At 31.2% G+C, this 24643-nt stretch overlaps 2 protein-coding genes across 3 annotated transcripts in view; both read left to right on the top strand.

Annotated features, from left to right (window-relative positions):
- The first annotated feature begins 7830 nt into the window (after positions 1–7830).
- On the top strand, positions 7831–9648 carry LOC109163130 (mitochondrial import inner membrane translocase subunit TIM14-3-like). Its single transcript, XM_019311867.1, has 4 exons — positions 7831–8045; positions 8135–8183; positions 8874–9043; positions 9468–9648. The coding sequence occupies exons 2-4, from the start codon at positions 8181–8183 to the stop codon at positions 9619–9621; spliced, it is 327 nt and encodes a 108-aa protein (XP_019167412.1). The 5' UTR covers positions 7831–8045; positions 8135–8180; the 3' UTR covers positions 9622–9648.
- The window catches only part of LOC109163129 (DNA polymerase epsilon subunit B), a 63121-nt gene continuing 48054 nt past the window's right edge, over positions 9577–24643 (top strand). For both annotated transcript variants that reach the window (XR_002051201.1, XM_019311866.1), the window contains exon 1: positions 9577–9637. The gene's annotated coding sequence lies outside the window, so the exon portion shown is untranslated. The remainder of the gene's footprint in view (positions 9638–24643) is intronic.

Here is a 24643-nt window from a genome sequence, read left to right as displayed (position 1 = left end):
TTGATATTTGGTAGTGGTAGTTTTCCCCCTACATGTTTCATGCGTTGTGAGATGTGTGTCGTAGGTTATCACACAGATTGGCCACTGTTCGGTATTTGGACCATATCTCAGCATAGAAATATCCAAATGAAGTTATTCTAGAGCCATTGAAAAGAAGACTTAAAGGGCTACAACTCTTATGAAGACATCAAAATCTAGATCAGAAGGGAAAAGTGTCAAAATTAGCCTACAAACCGAACCTGTGTCACAGGACACTCTCGACGCGTCGAGAATAGGCAGAATGGTCCCGATTTCACGTTTTAATGGCTCGACACGTCGAGATTGAGCTCCAGATCTGCGAATTTTTTTTGCAAAAATTTTCTTTTTTGACCCCCATTCTCCACCCCACTGTATATAGCATGGTTGAAAAATCACTAGGCGTTCAGGGAGCGCCTACCGCCTAGGCGGGGATTCATCGGCGCCTAGGCGCTCATGAATTTTTTATTTAAAAAAATTGTTTAAATTTTTTTAACTTTTTAAAACTTGATAATTATAAACTATTTAATGCTTTAATAGTTAATATTAAAATATTAAATATTAACTTAAAAACAACTTGAGTTTGAACAATTTAGGGTTATTTCACTCAAAACGATGTCATTTTGAGTGAAATAACTTATTTAAAAAAGAATGGTACAATAGTTAATCGGCCGACTAGGTGACCTAGTCGGTGCCTAGGATGCCTAGGCGGCCTAGTCGGCCGCCTAGCCGGTCAGTCGCCTAGACCATCGATTATGGTAATACGCTAGGCGGCCGACCAGCGCCTAGCGCTTAGGCGCCGATTAATCGGTGCCTTGGCGGGATTTTCGTAACACTGGTATATAGCATTATTTCCTTCAAACCCTAACATTCGAGGCGGCTTAGGAAGACAAAGGGAGTGAAGAGAGGTGATTCTTCACACTCCAAAAGAAGGAGGGATCCCCACACCTTGAAAGAGAAGAATCATAGCAACTGCATAATCTGTTAAAGCTTAAATATTAAAACGAAGTTATTTTGATTCAGGGTCCACAATGCTATGTTGATCCTAGACCACAATATAAATTGCCTACAATTTAAAGACCATGCATTTTCATTCAAGATTAATTCTATTTCTGTAAAATTATTTTTTGACATGAAAACATAAAATACTATTACTCCATATATAGTAGCAATAATATTATATAATATTTAATTACTAGACATTATGTAAAATTTATAATCTATATAATTAATGATTATATATTCTAATAGCCCATCTAATTTATTGGGCCCTTCTGTTTCATAAACTAAATCAGTTTGCTTTTATGTTTCCATATATAATAATTGTCACTTGTCAGTAACTAAATATAACCAAAATAAGTAGCGAAAATAAATTCCGCTGCCAGGATTCGAACGCAGATTCAAATTGAGTTTATGAATTAACCAATGCTACACCGGAGCCAATTGTGTTTGTTAATCCGTATTTAATATATAGTAACATAAAGAAAATAAAAAATTTAAATCAGAACCAAAATAAATAGGGGAAAATATTAATTCTACTGCCGGGATTCAAACCCAGATTCAATTCAAATTTAAGAATTAACTAGTGCTACAGCAAAGCGAACTGTGATTATTTATCCGTATTTATAAAAACTAATTTTTTTGTCTCATTTTATCTGTCATACTTATTATTCATTGGTCAAACCAATTCTTTATTCTTTTCTTATTTTATTATCATTTTTATATAATTTTAAAATTTGATTTTAAATATTTAATAGTACTTTTAATGTAATTTCTAAATATATAAATTTTACGCAATAATTATAAACTTAATATTATGAAAAATTAAATTGTAAATAATTTAAGTTAATCATCGTTAACCAAACTCGACATATAAAATGGGACGGGGAGTAATATACTAACATAAGGAAAATAAAAAATTGAAATCAAAGCTCTGCAACCAAGGTTGGAGCCGGATTCTATAATTTATGTATTACAGTGAAGCAGTTGTGTTTTGCCATCTTCTTTTATTTTTATATATCAATTAGTTACCACACGTGCATTGCCGAATACTTCAATGTCCAATGTGTATTTTTAAATTAGTGTTTCAGAATTTATCAATGTATCATTCGGTATCCTGGCATGTATCAGTGTAAGATTATCAAAATTTCATAAAAGTATATATTTCAAGAATGCATAACTATGACGTGTGGCATAATTTTTTATAAAAATTAACTGGTGCAATAGCAATTTTAGAGGGAAACAGCCTCACTGGATAGTACACTAGCCTAATTTTTACAACACAAAATCCTATTAATTGGCGTGATCCGTGCTTCCTCTTGTTGCCACTTCCGCCAGAAATGAATTCTTGATTTAATCTATCCCTCTGGTGTGCTTCACTGCAATTTTAGTGCCATGGCGCAGTGCACATTCAAAAAAAGAACCAAATTCTCATTTCCTAAAAAGACAATGATAATGGGCATAGTTTCTCATCTGTGTTGAATATATACTATACATTAGGTGTACCGTTTCATCAATGCCACCTGCGTAATTCTAATTAATTGACTAAAGTTCATGTTAAATAATTTTATATTGTATTTTTTTAATACACTATAACATATTCATATTATATGTTTAACAATTATATAATTTTGATTGGGATGAGGTTCGAGCCTAAGACATTCCTTATGAAAATAAATGAGTAAGTTAAAGAATAATATATAGTTAACGGAATATTCCCTTATTAAACTTTACACTGGCGGAATGCATGGGTATTTAAGAAAATTAAATAATATATTAGAGGGTAAAGTATGAAAAATAATAAAAGGGAAAATGGCATATTTCCCCCCTGAATTATAGGCTTATAGCATTTTTTCCACCGAGTTATTCACGTATCCACATTTGCCCCCTCAATTATTTTTAGAGTTAATTACCAAAATGGTCCCTCGACTATTGCGAAATTACCAATTTAGTCTTTGATAATTTTTCTTACCCAATTAAGTCCTCGACTTTGAAAATGTTAACCATTTTGATCCTCCGTTAAAATTCTATCCATAAGCTGTTAAATTTAAACGAAAGGAGTTTGGTACCCCCGATGAACCACAAGACCAGAGGATTGGTAGAAGAATTGTAGGGTGATTCCGCGAAGTAATAAAACAGAGATCTTCCGGCCTTCTGGTCCATGGTTACATAGCTCGCATACTGGTTAAACTTCACTCCTACAGGTTGCCCCGGCAAGGCATCAATCTTGTCAGCCTCCATTGATCCTTCTTGAGCTTCAATATTTGCTGAAAAAGAAAAAGAAGAAGAAGAAGAAATGCGCGTGCAGCAGCGTCTTCAGAAACAGGCTGTTGGGGGAAGAGAGATAGCAACCGCAACCGCAACGGCGGCGATACGGGCTATTGGGGGAAGAGAGATAGCAACGGCTACCGCAACCGCAAGGGCGGCGATAGAGAGAGGCGGCTCTTCCAATTCTAGAGCCAGCGATTGTGAACCGTTCCCATTCAATGACCATTGCCAAGGATTCCCAGAACAGTAGGACTGGATAAACAAGAAGAAGAAAAGTTTTAATAAAATAAAATATATGAAATTACTTTTTGTCTTTAAATTTACCAGCTTATGGATGGAATTTTAACGGAGGATCAAAATGGTTAATATTTTTAAAGTCGAGGACTTAATTGGGTAAGAAAAATTGTCGAGGACCAAATTAGTAATTTTGCAATAGTCGAGGGACCATTTCGATAATTAACTCTTATTTTTAAAGTGATCGTTTTCCTCCCTTTGATGTTAAATGGACATTTTTACTCTTAAAATAATTATTTCATTTATTTTTCTTCTCTAACAAATTTACTTGTATGTAGAGACGACTATGATTCGATTTGAAAAGAACCGGACACTATAACAATTGAACTGAAAAAGTAGGATGATTCTTGTTACGATTCAGAATTGAAAAAAAAAAAATTCCTAATACAATTATTATTGCGTAAATTGTGGTCCACATAGCTGTGTGGACAACACTTCAAAAACACATAAAGTACATTATTCAAATTAATAAAATAGATTGCTCTAACTCATAAAGTACATTATTCTACCTTATAAAATACATTATCTTACCCAAGAAATTTCATTATTCTAACACATAAAGTACATTATACATTATTCTAACTCATAAAATACATTATTCTAACACATAAATTAAAGTACATTATTCTAACTCATAAAATACATCATTTTACCCCAGTAATTTCATTATTCAAACACATATAAAGTATATTATTTTAACACATAAAATACATTATTCTAACTTATAAAATATATTATCTTACCCCAGAATGTTCATTAGCCTAACGGATTCTATAATTTATGTATTATAGCGAAACAATTGTGTTTTGCAGTTCTTTTATTTTTATATCAACTAGTTACCACACACGCATTGTGCGAATAGTCCAATGTCCAATGTGAATTTTTAAATTATCATTTTTAAAACAAACACATACACACACGCACACACACACACACATACACACACACACACACACACACACAAAATTAAGTACTACACTCATTCATACTAATTCCAAGTACTACCTCTTGTTATATTTTCATAACTTGTTTACTTGATAGTCACAACAATAATTCTGCAGGTAGTTCGAATACTGGTGATGCAACATGTCCAATTTCATCAATAATTTTCACATCCATTTTGCATATGTTCATTTTCAAGTTCATATTTTCCACATCAACAATTTTTTTAGATATAAGGCTGAGATTGATTCTTAGTTTTTTTTTTTTTTTTTTTTTTTGTTATATATGTGTGTGTGTGTGTGTGTGTGTGTGTTAAATGTTGAAAAATACGTTAGGCGCCGAGGGGGCGCCCGATTTTTTATTTTTTATTTTTTATTTTATTTTTTTAAATATTTTTTTAATTTTTTATAAAAAAAAATAACTAAAGATTGTAAAAATTCACTAATAAAACATAAGGTTCCTCTAGTTTTTCCTTACAAACTATTTACGTAAGTGGTTGTAAAATTGTTCAAAATATTGTTGAAACCATCTAAATACATAAAAAATTAAAATTAAGAGCAAAATACGCTTTTTTTTTTTGAGAAATTGGAGGGCAAACTACCTACGGATAACCGAAAATTGTTTGTATTGGATAGATCTCGAAAAAATACAAGATTTCAAAAAAATAAAAATTATCCAAAACGAATAACCGAGTCAAAAGTTATGTCTGACCAAAGTTTCTACACTTTGCAACTAGTAAAAACTTCTACAAGTCAACACTAATATTGTAAAATGGGGTATTTTGGTCATTTGGTGAATAACACTTAAAAAAACAGAAAATGATGAACGATTCAGCCGGCCACCTAGCCACCCGGCCATGGAGGAGGCCGATTCCGGCCTTCCTCGCCGCACTTGGGCACGTTTTTTGCAACACTTAATATATATATATATATATATATATATATATATATATATATATATATATATATATAACTAAGTTCTCTAGTGCGGGTGCATGTTTCCCGTGCGGTTGTGCGGTGAGTAATGTGCGTGAGTTATATATATATATATAACTAAGTTCTCTAGTGCAGGTGCATGTTTCCCGTGCGGTTGTGCGGTGAGTAATGTGCGTGAGTTTTGTACTTAAGGTGCGTGAGGCTTGTGCTTAAGGTGCGTGAATTTTGTACTTAAGGTGCGTGGGTGTGTACTTAATGTGAGTAGTTGTTGAAACTTAAGGTGCATGAATTTTGTTTTTAAGGTGCGTGAGTTTTGTACTTAAGGTGTGTGAGTCTTGTGCTTAAGGTGCGTGAGTCTTGTGCTTAAGGTGCGTGAGTTTGTGCTTAATGTGAGCAGTTGTTGAAATTTAAGATGCGTGTGTTTTTGTACTTAAGGTACGTGCGTTTTGTGCTTTAAGGTGCGTGGGGGTAGGGGTGACCACGGTTCGGTTCTAACCGTAAGTTCGAACCATAACCGTTATTGTGCTAACCGGAATCGAACCGAAACTGTCGATACGATTCCGGTTCTTAACCGGAACCAATAAGGTTGCGGTTAAAGTTTTCGAACTATTGGAATCAGAACCGCCAGTTCCGGTTCTAAACCATAAAAATAAATAAATAAATAAAATAAAATATTCTAGGTGGCTTGTGGGCGTGTGGCGACCGCCTAGTGCCCACTCGCATAGGCAGTGGAGTAGATTGGCGCAAAGGCCAGGCCCACGCTTGGCCTTTGTGCCAAAGATTCCAAATTCCAACTTTGTTAGAATTTGGAATCCTTTTTAAATCTATCAAGCAACAAAACATCATAATAATAAAAAAAATTAAAAAAAAATTAAAAAAAAAAATGGTTAGAACCGGCGGTTCTTACCGGAACCTTTATATAAGGTTCTGGTTTCGATTTGTCCATTTACGGAATCGGCGATTCCGAACCGGAATCGGAACCGTGGTCAACCCTACGTGAAGGTTGTGCTTAAGATGCGTGAGTTTTGTGCTTAATATGCGTGAATTTGTGTTCTGAAAGTATTTTGTTTGTGTGTTTAATGTGCATGTGTTGTGTACGTAAAGTGCGTCAGTATAATGTTTAATGTGAGTCCAACTGCACAACGGCACGGGAAGCCCCTCCCGCACCAGATACCAATTGTAATGAACCTAGGGCTTTGCAGTAATGAAGAAGAACAAACAGTAGGAGAAAGGTGAAGAAGAGAGCAGAAAAGGGAGAAAGGGAGAAGAGAAGGAGAATTGCAGAGAGTTTAGAGAGGATCTGATAATTCTATTCATGCCAAGCCTAAAAACCTCCAGCTATTATAAGTAACAGTTTATTTAATCAAATTGGTATTATATTTTATGTAATAAGTAGTATGATTTATATCATAAGTAACAAACAATTATCCTAGATTCAACCCGTCTCACACAAGTATGACTCTGAACAAACAAAAAAAAAAATAAATAAATAAAATAAAAATAAAAATGACACTTTTTCCCACTAAGTTATATGCTTATAGCACTTTTTCCCCGGAGTTATTCATGTACCCACATTTGTCCACTCAGTTATGTTAAAAGTGGCAATTTTCCCCCTTTTATGTTAGATGAACATTTTTACCGATAATATAAGTATTTCATTTATTTTTCTTCTCCACCAAATTATTGCTTGTATGTATGGATGATCACGATTTGGTACTTCGGTTCGAACCTAAACAGACATTGTAGCAACCGAATCAAAACAGTAGGGACGGTTCTGGTTACGATTCTAAACCGGAAAAAATAAATTTATTTATTTATTTTTAAAATAGTTTAAATTCAATAATTGTTTTATTTTATTTTATTTTATTTTTTCTGGTTCAGAATCGTAACCAGAATTGTCTCTACTGTTTTGATTCAGTTGCTACAGTGTCCGGTTAGGTTCGTATCGAACTGTGGTCATCCATATATACAAGCAATAGTTTGTTGGAGAAGAAAAATAAATGAAATGCTTATTTTTAAGGGTAAAAATGTCCATTTAACATAAAAGGAGAAAAATTCACCACTTTTAACATAACTGAGAGAGCAAATGTGAATACATGAATAACTTAGGAGGAAAAGTGCTACAAGTATATAATTCAGGGATAAAAAGTGTCAATTCCAAAAAAAAAAAAAAAAAAAAAAAACAATACTATTTTTTCCTCATATTTGAATTTAAAAAAATTATGCTAAAAATATTTTTCATAAATCAAACACATAAAAAAATTCATTTGTTCTCAAATTTAAAAATAAAAAAAAAATAAAAAAAAAAACAAACAAACAAACAATTTTGACCAACCAAACCGGCTGTAAGGGTTGAGAGGGAGAGAGCCCCATAGTCAATTGCAAAGTCGGAAAGGACTTGGAGATGGAGCATTGGACGCCGTCGATGCTTATTCTTGTTGTCCAAGCCATCTATTCATCGCCGACCTATTCTCCTCTAAAACCCCTCCCAAAATCTAAAAACTATATAGTACTTCACCGCCAGAATCTTCGCGCCTTCGCACAAAATTCAATCAATATACTTTTAGCGAGCGATCAGAAGTTCATAACCAGGTAAGCTATGGAAATTTGTTATTTTTGCTGAAAATATGTTTCATTTCGTCGCAATTTTTATTTATTTATTTATTTCCCTTTCTATTCAGCGTCAGCTGCAGAGAGAACAAGATTCGAAATTGAATTCGTTCCAATATGGTAAATCTTCTTCTTCTTTTAGCTTAATTAGTTCCGTCTTCCAGAAATGGTTTTGAGTTGCGAAACTGCAGACTAGGAAGTTTTTATAATATAATCAGCGCTGGGAATTCCTTTAGAAAGTTTTTATTTTCATTCCCTTTTTTAGGAAAATTCTAGGCATTGTATTATCATTGCCATTGCATATCAGAACAAAGTTTCTTTGTTCTTGATATTTGTTATTGATTGGTTGTGACTTGTGAGTACAGAGTATGCAAACATTTAATAATATGAAAGGTTGATTAGTTTTTTCTTGTTCTCTTTTGGTTGAATTTCTTCATATGGTCTAGCTTCTTTTGAATTGGGATTGATAATTTGCAAATGGATGGGGCCTTGAAAGTTGGGGTAAATTGTGAATATTGGAAACAAGATGCCTAGATGAGTTTACTCCTGAAGGTCAAATATCATTCAAATTATGGGCATTAGGTGTTTAGTTCTTTTAGGGGAGGGAATTTGTATTTGTAATTACTAGGTTTCGGTGTTGGGCTTCATGGTGCAGAGAGAAGTAATTGGCAATGTGTGTGATTTGCTGAGCTATAGATTAATAATAGCTTTGTACTTGTAATGTAATGATGCTTAAGATGGATTGATGTACTTTGAAGATACTGTTTCTCGAGGTGAAAGTATAATGCTCTTTGGCATTTTGGCTTTCAGACAACTCCTTTGGTTATGGGAGCAGCAGTTGGAAGTGTTGCACTGGGAGCAAGGTACCTAGTAAGAGCATGGGAAGCATTCAAAGTAGCCCCTCGAGTTCGGAGGTTTTATCCTGGTGGATTTGAATCCGTAATGACCAGGCGAGAAGCAGCATTGATTCTTGGAGTCAGGTGAATGTTCTTAACCATGATATATTCTGATTATGCTTGAGTGCGGTAGTATTAACAAAAGCAATCTCAACCACAGGAGGGGTTTTTTTTTTTACCTAATTCTACTACATGTACTCCCTCAATTTTACTCCCTGATGTAGCAGGCTTTGATAAGCTATTTTTTTTTCATGTGGGTCCTAATACAAGTGTCTATATCAAGATTTTGTGTGTGGGAGTATAAAGTCGGAGTACACAAGTTTTTGCAACTGTCATGATTTTGGATATATATATATATATATATATATATATATATATATATATATATATATATATTTTCAAATGGATGCCCCTGGCTTTTTAGCTCTTTGAAGTTTCATCATGTTTATGTTCTCTTCTTGTGAAATAATCTTTAACTCCCTGTTCTGTTTGCTTCCTATGCATATAGAGAGAGAGCTGCTATAGAGAAGATCAAGGAGGCACACAGGAGAGTGATGGTAGCAAACCACCCAGATGCTGGTGGCAGCCATTATATTGCATCTAAAATTAACGAAGCCAAAGAACTCTTACTGGGGAAAACCAAGAGTCATTCTGCGTTTTAAATAATTCAATTTAAAGGTAATTTTTTTAATACTATTGACTCGGGTAATTGTGAACCCAAATTTTGTTGGTAAAATTTAAGCATTTTACTGTTGCAACATTGATTCTTCAAGAGGCACATAGTAATTTGTAAGCTACATCACAATCTGTCTAGGAAAGTGCTATTTATAATGGATTTGCTATCCTTTGTATTTACAAAGTGACTGTGTGAATATGATGTTCATTTTCTTTTCTTTTTTATTTATGATGTTCAAATAGAAATATATTAAAGAATCGACTGGTTTCTAGCACATTATTGGATAAGATATTTACACTTGAACTACATTGTAGACATCTCAACCAAACTCATGTGGTAACTACATTAATCTGCTTTTTATATAGAAAATTTTGTACTGTTCTATTGGCGCAAATTTTTCTTCCAACGACCATAATAAAAGATACATTTTTAATATATTAAAAGTACATTATTTATGTACAGAATGTACATTATTTGATAGTATACAAAATAATGTATCTTTTATATTCAAATTATATACTTTTAACTAATGTATATGTACTTTTAAAACATTTTATATATAGTCTACATAGTCCATAAAATAATTATTGGTTTTTTGGGGCAAATTATATCGTGCACTAAGGCACACAATGCATTGTGCGCTTTGGCACAAAACAACATTGTTTGTGTGTGTGTGTGTGTGTGTGTGTATATATATATATATATATATATATATATATATATATATTGTAAATTTTCATTTTCCCATGTTTCGAATATACATAATTGTATAACAGAATATAAATAAAGTCCTAACATAATATACATAATCTTTTTTGAAAGGATAATACACATAATCTAATATAATACACATAAACTCTTAACATAATATACATAAACTTTTAACTCTAAAAAAAAAAAACCCTATTTTGAATGTACATAATCGTATAATAGAATGTACATAATTGTATAATAAAATACACATAAACTCCTAACATAATACACATAATTTTTTTGAAAGGATAATACACATAAATTCTTAGCATAATACATATAAAACGATATTCGTCACGTCAATTTCTCACACAATTTAACAAAATAACATCGTTTTGGACAAGATGAAACGCACAATGCACGATATAAGAGCATCCACACTAGTGGATAATATGGGGTTATTACTACATGAATTCTTCCCAATTAGAGTTAATAGCTGATGTGGGGTGCGGATAATCCAAAAGGAAAATACTTGGTGTACTCCCATTTTAAACTCTCAACTTGTACTCCCTCTCACATGCTTTTGATATAGACACTTTTCAGTGGACCCACATGATGAAAATAACCAATCCTGATTTGCCACCTCAGGGGGAGTATAAATGAGGGAGTAGAATTTTGGGAGTTTATGTAGTAAAACTCAATCCAAAAATAACTCTCCTGCAAATGAAGGCATAATGTCAGAATTTTTTTTTTAAAAAATAATAAATAAAGCAGTGAGACGCAGTTGACCACCCAGCTGGCGGCCACTCTCAATTGAATACAATTCTGGCCGTTGCTGGCCGAGCAACGGCCAGAATTGTATCCGTTGCCAGCAACGGTCACATTTCCGGCCGTTGATGGCAACGGATAGTTAAAAATAAAAATATAAATATAATATATATTTATCTATAAATACCACATGTCTTCACAATTTTTTTACATTTTATCCCACTCTCAATTCATTTCTATTATTCTCTCAATTTCTTTTATCATAATGGAAAAATACAATACTTCCAATCAAAATTCACAATCCAATTTCCCTTTTTCTCAACCATCTTCCCAAAATTCTCAATTTCAAACAAATTTTCAATTTCCACCAAATTTTCAATTTTTACAAAACTCTCAATTTCCACAAAATGCCCAACTTCTGGGTAATACTCAATTTTCTTCATTTCCGCCTATATTTCAAAACTCTCAATTTGCGGGGTCTTCTCAATTTCCTATCAACATACCAAGTGGCCAAATTCCGGGTAATATACAATTTACTCAATTTTCGTCTTTTCCTACACAAAGCGAACATGATTGTTGAGGATGAAGGTGAATACGTAACTACTTGGGTGGGCGAAGAAAATGAAACAACAACAGAAGCATCCCAAGGATCAACCGAAGAGTTTCAACACTATTTAGAAAGAAATGCCGAGTTACATGACTCGCAATTGCATCATCAACTCCGCGCGGATTTGGTTGAGCATATATGGAGCAACAACGACAATTAATTTAACCGCTTTGTATTTTAATTTTTATGTACTTTAATTTATTTTTAATGACTTTGTATTTTAATGTTTATGTACTTTAATTTATTTTAAGTAATTGACTTTAATTATCTTTCTTTTTTTGTTTTAACAATTCCACTTTGCATATTTTGTACATTTTCCGTATGCATGTTGGAGTAAAATAGATAAAGAAATAAAATATAAATTTATAAATAAAATGGATAAAGAAATAATTAAAATATAGTGGGTTAAATGGTGGGGTCCACAAAAAACTAAGAAATAACTTCAAACTGATATAGAGAAGAGTTATTTGTGATTGAATGAGATAGTGAAGAATGAGGTGGAAGCTGGGACCCACAAATAACTCCTAAATCTCTCCAACTCATGAGGGCAAATTATGTTGTGCATCCGTATGCACCATGCATGGTGCATACGGATGCAAAAACGACGTCGTTTTAATAAAACGCGCGTCTCCTCTTAAAAAAAACAAATCAGGTTCGATTCCCAGCAACAACATATGAACTAAAATTCCATAATCAATGAACTATAATTCCATAATTGATGAACTATAATTCCATAATCGATGAACTATAATTCCATAATCTAATCTATGAACTAAAAATTCCAGAATGAATGAACTAAAATTCCATAATCTATGAACTAAAATTTCAGAATCGATGAACTACAATTCCAGAATCGATGAACTATAATTCCATAATCAATGAACTATAATTCCATAATCTATGAACTAAAATTCCAAAATGAATGAACAATATAATGTTGTTGCTGGGAATCGAACTTGAATTTTTTTTAAAGCAGAGACGCGCGTTTTTTAATAAAACGACGTTGTTTTGGCATCGGTATACACCATGCATGGTGCATACGGATGTACAGCATAACTATTGACTCATGAGAATGCTCTAATGATTGTTCTTCTGGATACCCTGTGCCACTCATGATTTGAAGAAATATGGTAGGCCCAAAGTAACTTGGAATAAACTATTTAAGTTTGATTGCTATTGACTTCATAAATTTAATTAATATGATTATTATGAGTTTAACACAAATAAATCCTATATATAATAAAGTTATATGGTCTTTTGAAAATTGAATGTTGCATTTAATTTTCATAAGACCATATGACTTTAAGATGTGAAAGTCTTGTGAAAATTAAATGGGCTTTAAGATGTGAAAATTACTTTAAAATGTGAAAATTAAATGCAACATTTAATTTTCACATCTTAAAGTCATATGGTTTTAAGAAGCATGCATGCAACCCCAAAGTCCATAAGTTTGAAATTAATATATAGCATAGCTATGTGGCTTAATATTTAAGATTGTTGATGTGCATATTGAGGACTAGGGAGACAAAGATGCGTTATTCGTGGATTCATCGGATACTATCCAACAACACTCTCCAACTTAATTGACGTGAAGTAGGCTTAGTAACATTAAGATTATATTCTCGAATTATTAGTTCTCATCTTTTATTGATTACACACTTAATTCGATAGTATTTGGAAGAAAAAAATCAATGTTCTAACTAAGATTGTGATTTTGGTCTTTAAAGGTCAATTGTATGTTGCTACATCTAGAGTCAGAAATCTCAAAGGTCTAAAAATTTTGATCCGTGGTGACTCTAAAATTGTAATTCAATTACTATTGTAGTTTACTAAGTTCTTAAAAATTTATAATATTAAATACTATGTACTAAATTTTTAATATAGTTTAAGATTTGTAGTAATCACCCACCTTAAATATTATTTTAATTGTAAATATATTTATGTTCATAATTTTATCATAGGAATTCACACATAATAATTATTAAATAACAAAAATTTTATATATGAATAAACCTCATATAGTGTATATTTTTATAACATATTTTCTGTGCATCGCACGGGACAAATACTAGTGTATATATATATATATATATATATATATATATATATATATGATCAAATGAGAAAAAAATTTTATAAGAAAAATAAGAATCAATTTTAACCTTACATTTGAAAAAAAATTAATGAATTAAATCAAATTATTTTAACAAAGAAATACAGTAACATTTTTATAATTATCATCAATTTTACTATGTAACTTTAAACACTTAAATCTTGTAAACACAACTGCCTTTGCTGTAATACATAAATTATAGAATCCGGCTCCAACCGTGGTTTCGGAGTTGTGATTTTAATTTTTTATTTCCCTTATGTTAGTATATTAGTTATTATAAAATAAATACGGACTAATGGGCACAGTTGGCTCCGTTGTAGCACTGGTTAATTCAAAAATTTGATATAATTTGATTCCGGGTTCGAATCCTGGCAGTGGAATTATAATTTTTTTCCTCCTTTTTTTTTTTTGGTTATTTATTAGTTTTTTTAATTCCTCCTTTTTTTTTTCGGTTATTTATTAGTTACTAACAAGTGTCAATTATATACAGAAACATAAAAGCAGACAAGCCTCCTTATCACCCAAAAAAAAAAAAAAAAAAAAAAACATAAAAGCAGACTGATTTAGTTTATGAAGCAGAAGTACCCAATAAACTAGATAGTCTATTAGATATAAAATATAATCATTTTTTTAAATACTATTAACTCCATTACAATGTAGTATCTTAACCTACTGAAACACAGAGAGTCAATAGCACCTCTATTGAAGCTCAAACCCACAACCTCGATCTCTTATGCGAGTTCAACTTGGTACCATTAAACCACAAAATCCTTACTATATAAAATATAATCATTAATTAAATAAATTATAAAATTTATATAATGTATAGTAGTTAAATAATATTGAAATATTATTGCTACTATATATGGCGTAATAGTATTTTATGTTTTCATGTCAAAATTTTTTACAGAAATAGAATCTTGAATGAAAATGAACGGTCCGTTTGCGCTCTGGGAGGCACGAGAGCTGGTGCAAAGAAAATCATCATTTGTAAAAATCGAACTCGAGTTATCTCAAAATTTTTCCCCACAAAAAAAAAAAAAAAAAGGCTCATTTATCATTTAAACGACCCTATCAAGGTGTATACCTTTGTAGATTTTTTTTATTTTTATTTTTTTGAAGGGGTACACCTTTGTAGATGAACATATAAAATTTAAAAAGATAATAAATAACCGGGAAAAAAAAGTGAAAAGAAATACTCCGTACATTGTTTGTTTGTTTGTTTTTTTTTTTTTTTTTGTTTTTTTAAAATCTAATCTTACCAATTATTAAATTCTAATTAATTTTCCATTTTACATTTGCTTACCAAATAAGTTTTATTATAAAAGTTTGAGCGGGAAAATGAAATAAGAGGATTTTGTTTATATATATATATATATATATATATATATATATATATATATATATTTGTTAGTTCAGATATGTGAATTAGTCTTCAATCTCTATCCTTAACTTCTGTATATTTTGTGTTGAAACCAGGGTTCTGTTTCGTTTTTCGTAAAAATCTTGTAATTATCTCAGAGGACTAAAGAGAGAGAGAGAGAAAAAGAAAAGAATCACTTTCCGGTTCGGCAAAGCGCTTCGTTGCATGTGAGGAGAAGAAGAGTTTGATTTCTGATAAGGAAAACGCCGGTCCTTCCAAAAAATTAAGAAATCAGCTTTGTAGTCAATGTTACTAGGGTCTCCATCAACGTCCAATCCGTTGGATCCATCGACACTAAAAATACTTCAAGCTACAATTGCAAAAAAATAAAAATAAAAAAAAAATAAAAATAATAATAATAATAATAATAATAATAACCATCATCATCATCATCATCATCATCTTAAAAACTGTAAAAAAAAAATACTTACATTTTCATGAGTGCAACACCAAGATATGATTCCACAGAGAGGGAAGAAGAGGGAAACAGTGCAAAAGGAAATATTATTATTTCCAAACTCACCAATCCATTGTATTTATAGGCAAAAAATATGAGAATTATAAACTTGTATAATTTTTCAAAAAAAAAAAGTGTAATTATGTAATATTACCAATAATTAAATTTTAATTAATTTCCATTTTACATTTGCTTACCAAATAAGTTTTACTACAAAAGTTTGAGCGGAAAATGAAATAAGAGAATTTTTTGTTTATATATATATATATATATATATATATATATATATATATATATAGATAATTGTCACTTGTCAGTAACTAAATAACCAAAATAAGTAGCGGAAAAATATTCCGCTACCAAGATTCGAACCCAGATTCAAATTGATTTTATGAATTAAGCAGTGTTACAGCGGAGCCAACTGTGTTTGATAACGCAAATTATGCCGTGGAAACGTGTTCACCATGTTTTGTGAACACGTTTCAAGACTGTGTCGTTTTTACGGAAAAAAAAAATAGTTAATGTGCTGTTAACGACGTTTTGCATTCTATGTTCAGATTATTAATTTACATTTATTAAATTATGAATTTTTTGTTATTAGATTATGAATTTACAGTTATTTAATTATGAATTTTCTGTAAATTCATAATTTCATAACAGAAAATTCATAATCTCATAACAGAAAATTCATAATTCATAAAAGAAAAATATTTATTAAATTATGAATTTTTTGTTATGAGATTATGAATTTACTGTTATGTAATTATGAATTTTCTGTAAATTCATAATCTCATAATAGAACATTCATAATCTCATAATAGAAAATTCATAATTTCATAACAGAAAATTCATAATCTCATAAAAGAAAATTCATAATTTCGTAACTGCACATTCATAAATCCATGCCTGCACATTCATAATTTATGAGTGTTGAAGAAGCTTGCGCGAAGAGTAAGGGAAACCGCGAAATGTGAAAATGAAAAAGAAAAATCGCGCTGTTAATTAAAAAAAAAAAAAAAAAAGAAAAGATTGGTGGAAGAAAACGATACCACTTACGGGCACCATTACCGCTTGGGACCGTGTTCACCATCCGTTCCATGGCATAACGATTGGTTTGATAATCTGTATTTAATATATACTAACATAAAAAAAAAAAAAAAAAATTAAATCAGAACCAAAATAAGTTGGGAAAAATAATAATTCTACTGCCGGGATTCAAACCCAGATTCAATTCAAATTTATGAATTAACCAGTGCTACAACAGAGCAAACTATGATTATTTGTCCGTATTTAATTTATAAAAAGTAATTCCTTTGTCTCATTTTATCTGTCATACTTACTATTCATTGGTCAAACAACCTCTTTATTCTTTTCTTATTTTATTATCATTTACATATAATTTTAAAATTTGATTTTAAATGTTTAATAGTACTTTTAATGTAACTAGTATTTGTCCCGTGATATACACGGAAAATATGTTATAAAAATATACCATATATGAGGTTTATTCATATATAAAATTTTTGTTATTTAATAATTATTATGTGTGAATTCCTATGATAAAATTATGAACATATAAATATATTTACAATTAAAATAATATTTAAGGTGGGTGATTACTACAAATCTTAAACTATATTAAAAATTTAGTACATAGTATTTAATATTACAAATTTTTAACAACTTAGTAAACTATAATAGTAATTGAATTACAATTTTAGAATCATCACGGATCAAAATTTTTAGACCTTTGAGATTTCTAACTCTAGATGTAGCAACATACAATTGACCTTTAAAGACCAAACAATCACAATCTTAGTTCGAACATTGATTTTTTCATTCCAAATACTATCAAATTAAGTGTGTAATCAATAAAAGATGAGAACTAATAATTCGAGAATATAATCTTAATGGTACTAAGCCTACTTCACGTCAATTAAGTTGGAGAGTGTTGTTGGATAGTATCCGATGAATCCACGAATAACACATCTTTGTCTCCGTAGTCCTTGATATGCACATCAACAATCTTAAATATTAGGCCGCCTAGCTATGCTATATATTAATTTCAAACTTATGGACTTTGGGGTTGCATGTGTGGTGTGCATGCATGCTTCTTAAAGCCATATGGTCTTGTGAAAATTAAATGTTGTTAATACCAACATTTAACCATTAATATCAACATTTAATTTTCACAAGACCATATAGCTTTCACTACTACACAGCAGGTTTTTAACGTCGGCTAAATAGCACTTTTAACGTCGGCTAAGTTCCGAAGTTGTTCTGGGCGACGTTGTATATATTATCTATAAAGTCGGCTATTTAAATAGCCGACGTTATATATATATTTTTAATTTAATTAATAAATACCTACAACGTCGGCTAATTGGTATTAGCCGACGTTGTAGGTATTTTATGTTTTTTATAAATACTATACAACGTCGGCTAATAGCAATTAGCCGATATTGTAGGTATTTTATGTTTTTTATAAATACTATACAACGTCGACTAATAGCAATTAGCCGACGTTGTAGGTATTTTATCTTTTTTTTTTTTTAAATACTATACAACGTCGGCTAATAGCATTTAGCCAACGTTGTAGGTATTTTATCTTTTTAAAAAAATAATAATAATAATATACAACGTCGGCTAATACCAATTAGCCGACGTTGTAGGTATTTTATTTTTTTTTAAAAAAAAATAATATACAACGTCGGCTAAGTATAACTAGCTGACGTTGTAAACTGTATTTATTTTTTAAAAAAATATATATAACGTCGGCTAATACTAATTAGCCGATGTTGTATGTTTTTTTTTAATATACAGTTTATTTGTCCATTTACACCCAAAAACCTGCTCAATTTTTCACAACCACAACCAAAACGTGCTCAATTATTGCACCACAATCACAATAAAATATGTAGAATCTAATATTTATAATGAAACAAGTAATAAAAGTAATAAATCTCACAATTTGATACTAATTAATAATACAAGTTAACATTATCAAAACCTAATATCAATTTGTTCAATTTACATACTTAAGCATACATCAACAAAGAAGTCGGCCCATACGTCTCTTACTTGATCAATTTCTTGTTGAGTGTAGCTCGATCCACGAACTCTCTCAACAATCTACAAAGTTGATAATTATTAAATAATTAGTAAGCTAGCATTTTTAAAATTAGAAAGAGAAAGGTATTATATTAAATTACATGCCTTATCTATTCCCGCACATGCTTCTTTGGAAAGAATTTCAAGCATGTATTTCATCACATAATATCCACATGCCATACTTCGGGAGTCCATTATCTTCTGGAAGAATATCGTTTATTAAATCAAGTAAAGCAGTAAAGCTCTTGTCGCTCCATCCATTCCCAGCTTTTAAGTTGAATAATTTCAAAACAGCAGATAAGCGAGTATATTTACTACACCCGGACCATAAAGGCTGTTTTGAATCATTTAATAATTCATCCAACTCATTTGATCGATTTGTGAACTCTTCTCCAACATCACGGAACATTTCGTCCAACCTATCTTCAGACTCATCATCTTTATTTGCTTTGTTGTCAACATACATGTTAGATGTACTAGTCCCTCTTCCTCCTTCACCGTGTCATATCCATTTTGTATAATTTAGATTAATTCCATCACAAATTAGATGATCATATATGTCCTTTGCACTTAATAGTTTTAGATTACAACACTTCTTACAAGGACACCAAAACGCCGCATCATTATTTGGAAGATGACGTTTTGCAAACTCTATAAATTCTCTAACTCCGGCTTCATATTCCGTACTCAACCGAGAAGCTTTCATCCAACTTTTATCGATCACAAGTCAATCTAGGATAATATTAATTCCAATTAAACTTTTGTTAACATTGATTCAACTCTATCTAAAATAATTGTTGTGGTGAAAATAGACTAGTAATTACAAATATATACAAATAAACCCTAAAATGCAAATAAATTTACTAAAATTCGAAATTAATCAATAATAATTACAAATATATACAAATAAACCCTAAAATGCAAATAAATTTACTAAAATTCGAAATTAATCAATAATAATTACAAATATATACAAATAAACCCTAAAATGCAAATATATTTACAAATATATATACAATATCATAATGTCCTTATTTTTGCGGCAACTTGTTCAAATTAAATCCTTCTTCTTACAACATTCAAATTGATGTCATGCAAATGATCCTACACTATTATAATAATGAACTAAAACCAACACTTTTATAATAATGAAATATGAACTATAGTAGAAGGTGGACCATGGTCCATGTGACACCCCGTATTTTCCTAAAAATAAATTATAGTCCCGATAATAAATATTTTTAACAAAAATATTTATATACCTATTTATTTTAAAATGGGCTCGGGTCCACTTAGTATGGTGAACTGATATTTTCGTACCCAAATATTCCTAAGCCCAAAATGTATTTATTTATTATAAGTTATGTAAGCTTTGAACCTAAACTAGTCAAGCCCATATGTTGTATAAATACAGGCAAATTATGTTGTGCATCCGTATGCACAATGCATAGTGCATACGGATGCAAAAACGACGTCGTTTTATTAAAAACGCACGTCTACCTTAAAAAAAAAAAATTCAAGTTCGATTCCCAGCAACAACATTTGCTTTTGCTTCAAACCTAATTCAAAACCTAATTAATAATATTTATGAGGTATAATTAATAATATTTTAATTCAAAACCTAATTAATTAAAATTTTAATTTTTTTAAAAAAAGATGAACCCAGTCACTGTTTTGTTTTGTTTTGTTTGTTTTTTTTTTTTGTTTTTTATTTTTCTTTTGTTGTTATTTTTTTTTTTGTTTTAATGCCTAATTATTTATGCAATATTTTTTTAAGTTTCAATAAATATTTTTTTTAAGTTTCTATTTTCAATACATCTTTTTTTTTTTATTAAATATATATACTTTTTGTTCAATACATATTTTTTTTTAAGTTACTAATTTTAATACATTTTTTTTTAAGTTTCTAATTTCAATACATATTTTTAAGTTTATAATTTCAATACATATTTTTTTAAACAATTAGTCAATATTAATGTTTGTGAGATGAAATTACTGATAATTTGGGCGGCAGAGAATACAAATTGGACTCATATGACTCTATATATATGTGGGGTGTGTGTTATGTATATGTATCACACAATCTATAAGCCATGGATGATTGAATAGAAGATTTTTTTAGTTACAATAATCAGAATCAAAGCCAGTTACTTAGTTACAATGATCAAAATCAAAGTCAAGGACATTATATATGAGGTATTTTAAGTTGTTATTTGAATTTGAATTGTTAATGAATTGTTATTTATTTCTATGGGTGTTGCTATTTGTATTTTAAGCAAGTTTGTTCTTGCTTGCTAGGTAATTAGGATTCATTTAAATTAGATATAATTTCTCAATTGACTAAATAACAATCTCTTTGTTCCATGTCAAGAGAGAAAATTATAGTATTAATCAATTTGGTGAATATAGTTGTAAATTGATTTAATTTGTTGTGAATATAGTTGTAAATTAAGCAATTTATTGTATTTACAGTATAAACAAATAGACAGAATTGAATTGTTAATGAATTGTTATTTATTTCTATGGGTGTTGCTATTTGTATTTTAAGCCACTTTGTTCTTGCTTGCTAGGTAATTAGGATTCATTTAAATTAGATATAATTTCTCAATTGACTAAATAACAATCTCTTTGATCCATTTCAAGAGAGAAAATTATAGTATAAAGAGTAATGAATTTGGGATTTTATTTATTGGGTGACTGGTGAGTCTATCTATATACTGAATTAATTTGATTTGTTGTGAATATAGTTGTAAATTAATCAATTTATTGTATTTACAATATAAAAAGATAGGTAAAAAATCAATTTATTGAGTAATATTGAGTACATAGAGCAATATATATACTACAAAGAATACACAATTGCAGGAAACTATTCTACAGAGACGGAAAGACAACCATAAATACAAAATTCAAAATAGAAAGAGTGTAGGAAGGCATGCAGTAGACTTATTTTATGATTAGAAGCCTTGACCTCCACTTATTTTATGATTAGAATTTTAACTACCTCAAAATTGTTAGAACTCTAATCCACATATCTTTATAAATTGTTACAGTATTTACAGTATAAAAAGATAAGTAGAAAATTAATTTATATTTCAAAGTCTCAATAGAACTCTAACCCACATATCTTTATAGAATTTTAACTACATCAAAATTGTTAGAACTATAACCCACATATATCTTTATAAAATTGTTACGGTATTTACAGTATAAAAATATAGGTAGAAAATCAATTTATATTTATTCATTTCAAATATCACTAGTAATCATTTTATATTTCAATTTATAGTTAAATCAATTTAAAACAATGTATACAACAAATTTGAGTTATAAAAAATATTAGAATAACAAAATTAATTATTATTTCTCTTTATTTAAAATTAAAACATAAACAAAAATAAGTATTGAAAATATAAACTTAAAAAAACATGTATTGAACAAAAAAAGATGTATTGAAAAAAAGAAACTTAAAAAAATATTACACGCACAAAATAATTATGCATTAAAACATAATAATAATATAATAATAATAATAATAATAATAATAATAATAATAATAATAATAAAAATAAAGAGATTGATTATTAAATAAAAATAAAAAAATAAAGATTAATGTTTGACTACATTTAATGAGGTGGTGCAAATAGCACTTTTTTATTTGCACCACCGATAAAGCTATTACACCTATTAAATAGGGGTGCAAATAGTAAAATGGGTGGTGCAAATAGAATTTCCCTTCTCTTATTATTTTCGCAAGCTGTCAGCCATTACTTCGCTCTTACTTTTGTGGAGTACCAAAATTATAGAGAGCTGCCATGCATGTTTTAGAGAACCAAGATTTTTGAAATCTGCCCACCGCCCACATCCTCAATTCACAAGACAGACGCCCACATAATCTGCCATTAACAAAAAAAATTGCCCATCGCCCTCCTTCACTACTAACAACGAAGCTTTGGCATCATCTCTCCTGACTCATTTTGGAGTTTGTTCTCGCCGGAACGTTGGTGACAGATGGGTCAACGTAGACGATGCTACTCGGCGGCGGCTTCGGGCTAATGGGAAGCCGGCACGGTGGAGCGGCGATCGGTGGTGGTCTGACGGAAGTGTGATCGTTACAGGTCATGGTGTGGTTGCCTTCTCCATCACCAGAGAAGCGGCCGAAGACCCAAAAAAAAAAAAAAAAAGAGAGAGAAACGCAAGTAGGATTTGCGTTGTTCAAGAAACACAAGTCCCACTTGCGTTTTATGTGTTGACCCGAAATGTGATAAAACGTATTTCATATTCTGGGAATTGCAAAAACCTAATGTCACATTTCAGTCAATTTTCCCTTTGAGTAACCCTATCCATAGTGTGTATGTGTATGCATTGTATCATTCCCTCTCATTGACCTCAACACTTAGCAGCCAACATCTTTGTTTCTCGGCTCCCTCTTCGTGGCTTCTTCTCACCATCGCAGCAGCAACAAAAACCAAACAACCCTCCATCTTGTCTTCTTCTATCCTCCACCACGCATCTAGCATCATGAAATCCGGAAACAACCAACCATCCCTCTCCTCCTCCTCTCGACAACGCCCTTGAAGGCAGAATCTCCGGTAAAGCTGGAAGCTTGGCAGCAACGGGATGAGCTCCGGGGGCCTCAGGTTCTCTTCGACGGTGGACGGCGACGGGCCAGGCGAGCTTCTCTTCTCCTCCCTCCGGTTTTCCGGCGTCCCCTGTTCCAGTGGGCAGAGCATCTCCGGCAGTGGTTGGAGGCTCGTAGCAGTGGTGGTGCGTGGCGACGGCGGAGCTCGGCAGTGGCGTTCTCCTCCTTCCGACAAGTCCTCTCCGGCGACGTGGTGGCTCAGGTGTTCCCCGAGGGTAGTTGGTGGGGTGGTGGTGTGCCCGCGTTCCACCCGCGGCATGGCTTGCATGAAGACGAAGAAGAAGACGGTGGTGAGCTTCTAATCTGGTTGTTGTTGTTTATTTCGGGTTAAGTAGTTTGTTGTTCATTAGATTTCTTAAGTGGGTGTTTAGCTGAGTTGGTTAGACATGTGCCCTTTAAACTAAAGGGTTAGCTAGGGTTTGAATCCTAGGTTAGTTTTAATTAAGTTAAGCCCTTGTTTAATTATTAGTTTTATCTTAACCTTTTGTTATGAGCTTATCATTTAGTCTTTTAATGTTGTGATTAATTCACAATAGGATCTCTAGCTTGGTTGGTTAAGCTTGTGTTTAGTGTTAAGGGAAGGGCTTTGGTTTGAATCTCACTTAGCTTAATAGTTTTAATTAGTAGCTTTGATATTTGAGCTTGATTATTAGTTCTAATGCCTTAATTAGGTTACTAAGTTGTGCTTAGCTTAGATGATTGAGTTTGTGGGTAATTTAGGGAAGGGTTAGAGTTCAAATCCCCTTAGAGTCTATTAATGTTTTAATAGCTTGTTTGTTAATTAGTGAAAGCCGATGTGATTAGAGCCGTCAAAACGGGTTTAGCCCGCCGGGCCGGCCCGCCCCGCCCTTACTTAGGTAGGGGGCGGGTTTTGAAAATAGAGGACCGTTTAGGAGCGGGCTTTTTTAGCCCGCCCCGCTTAGGCCCGCGGCCCGCCAAGCCCGCGGGCTATCCCGCCATTATTTTATTTTATTTTATATAAAACATTTTTATTTAAAATATGCACTTTAAAATTATTTTTATGTGTAATATTTTTGGACTTTGTAGTTGTGACTAGTTTGATGTTTGATAAACTATGAACTTTGAACTTTATGTTTGATTATTATGTTTCATGTGAGTTATGACTTATGTATCAATTTATTTTAATTAGTTTGATGTTTGATGAACAATTTTTTTTTTTTTTAAAAAGGGTTT

The sequence above is a fragment of the Ipomoea nil genome, unplaced genomic scaffold (assembly GCF_001879475.1).
Source record: "Ipomoea nil cultivar Tokyo-kokei standard unplaced genomic scaffold, Asagao_1.1 scaffold2975, whole genome shotgun sequence".
Taxonomy (NCBI): Eukaryota; Viridiplantae; Streptophyta; class Magnoliopsida; order Solanales; family Convolvulaceae; genus Ipomoea; species Ipomoea nil.
The sequence above is the reverse complement of the archived record's forward strand: the minus strand, read 5'-3'. Positions and strand labels throughout refer to the sequence as shown.

Bases quoted from the DNA above. Each gene is read 5' to 3' on its own strand.
- LOC109163130 (XM_019311867.1), top strand. The intron at 9,044-9,467 runs GTGAATGTTCTT...CTATGCATATAG, and splicing joins GCATTGATTCTTGGAGTCAG to AGAGAGAGCTGCTATAGAGA.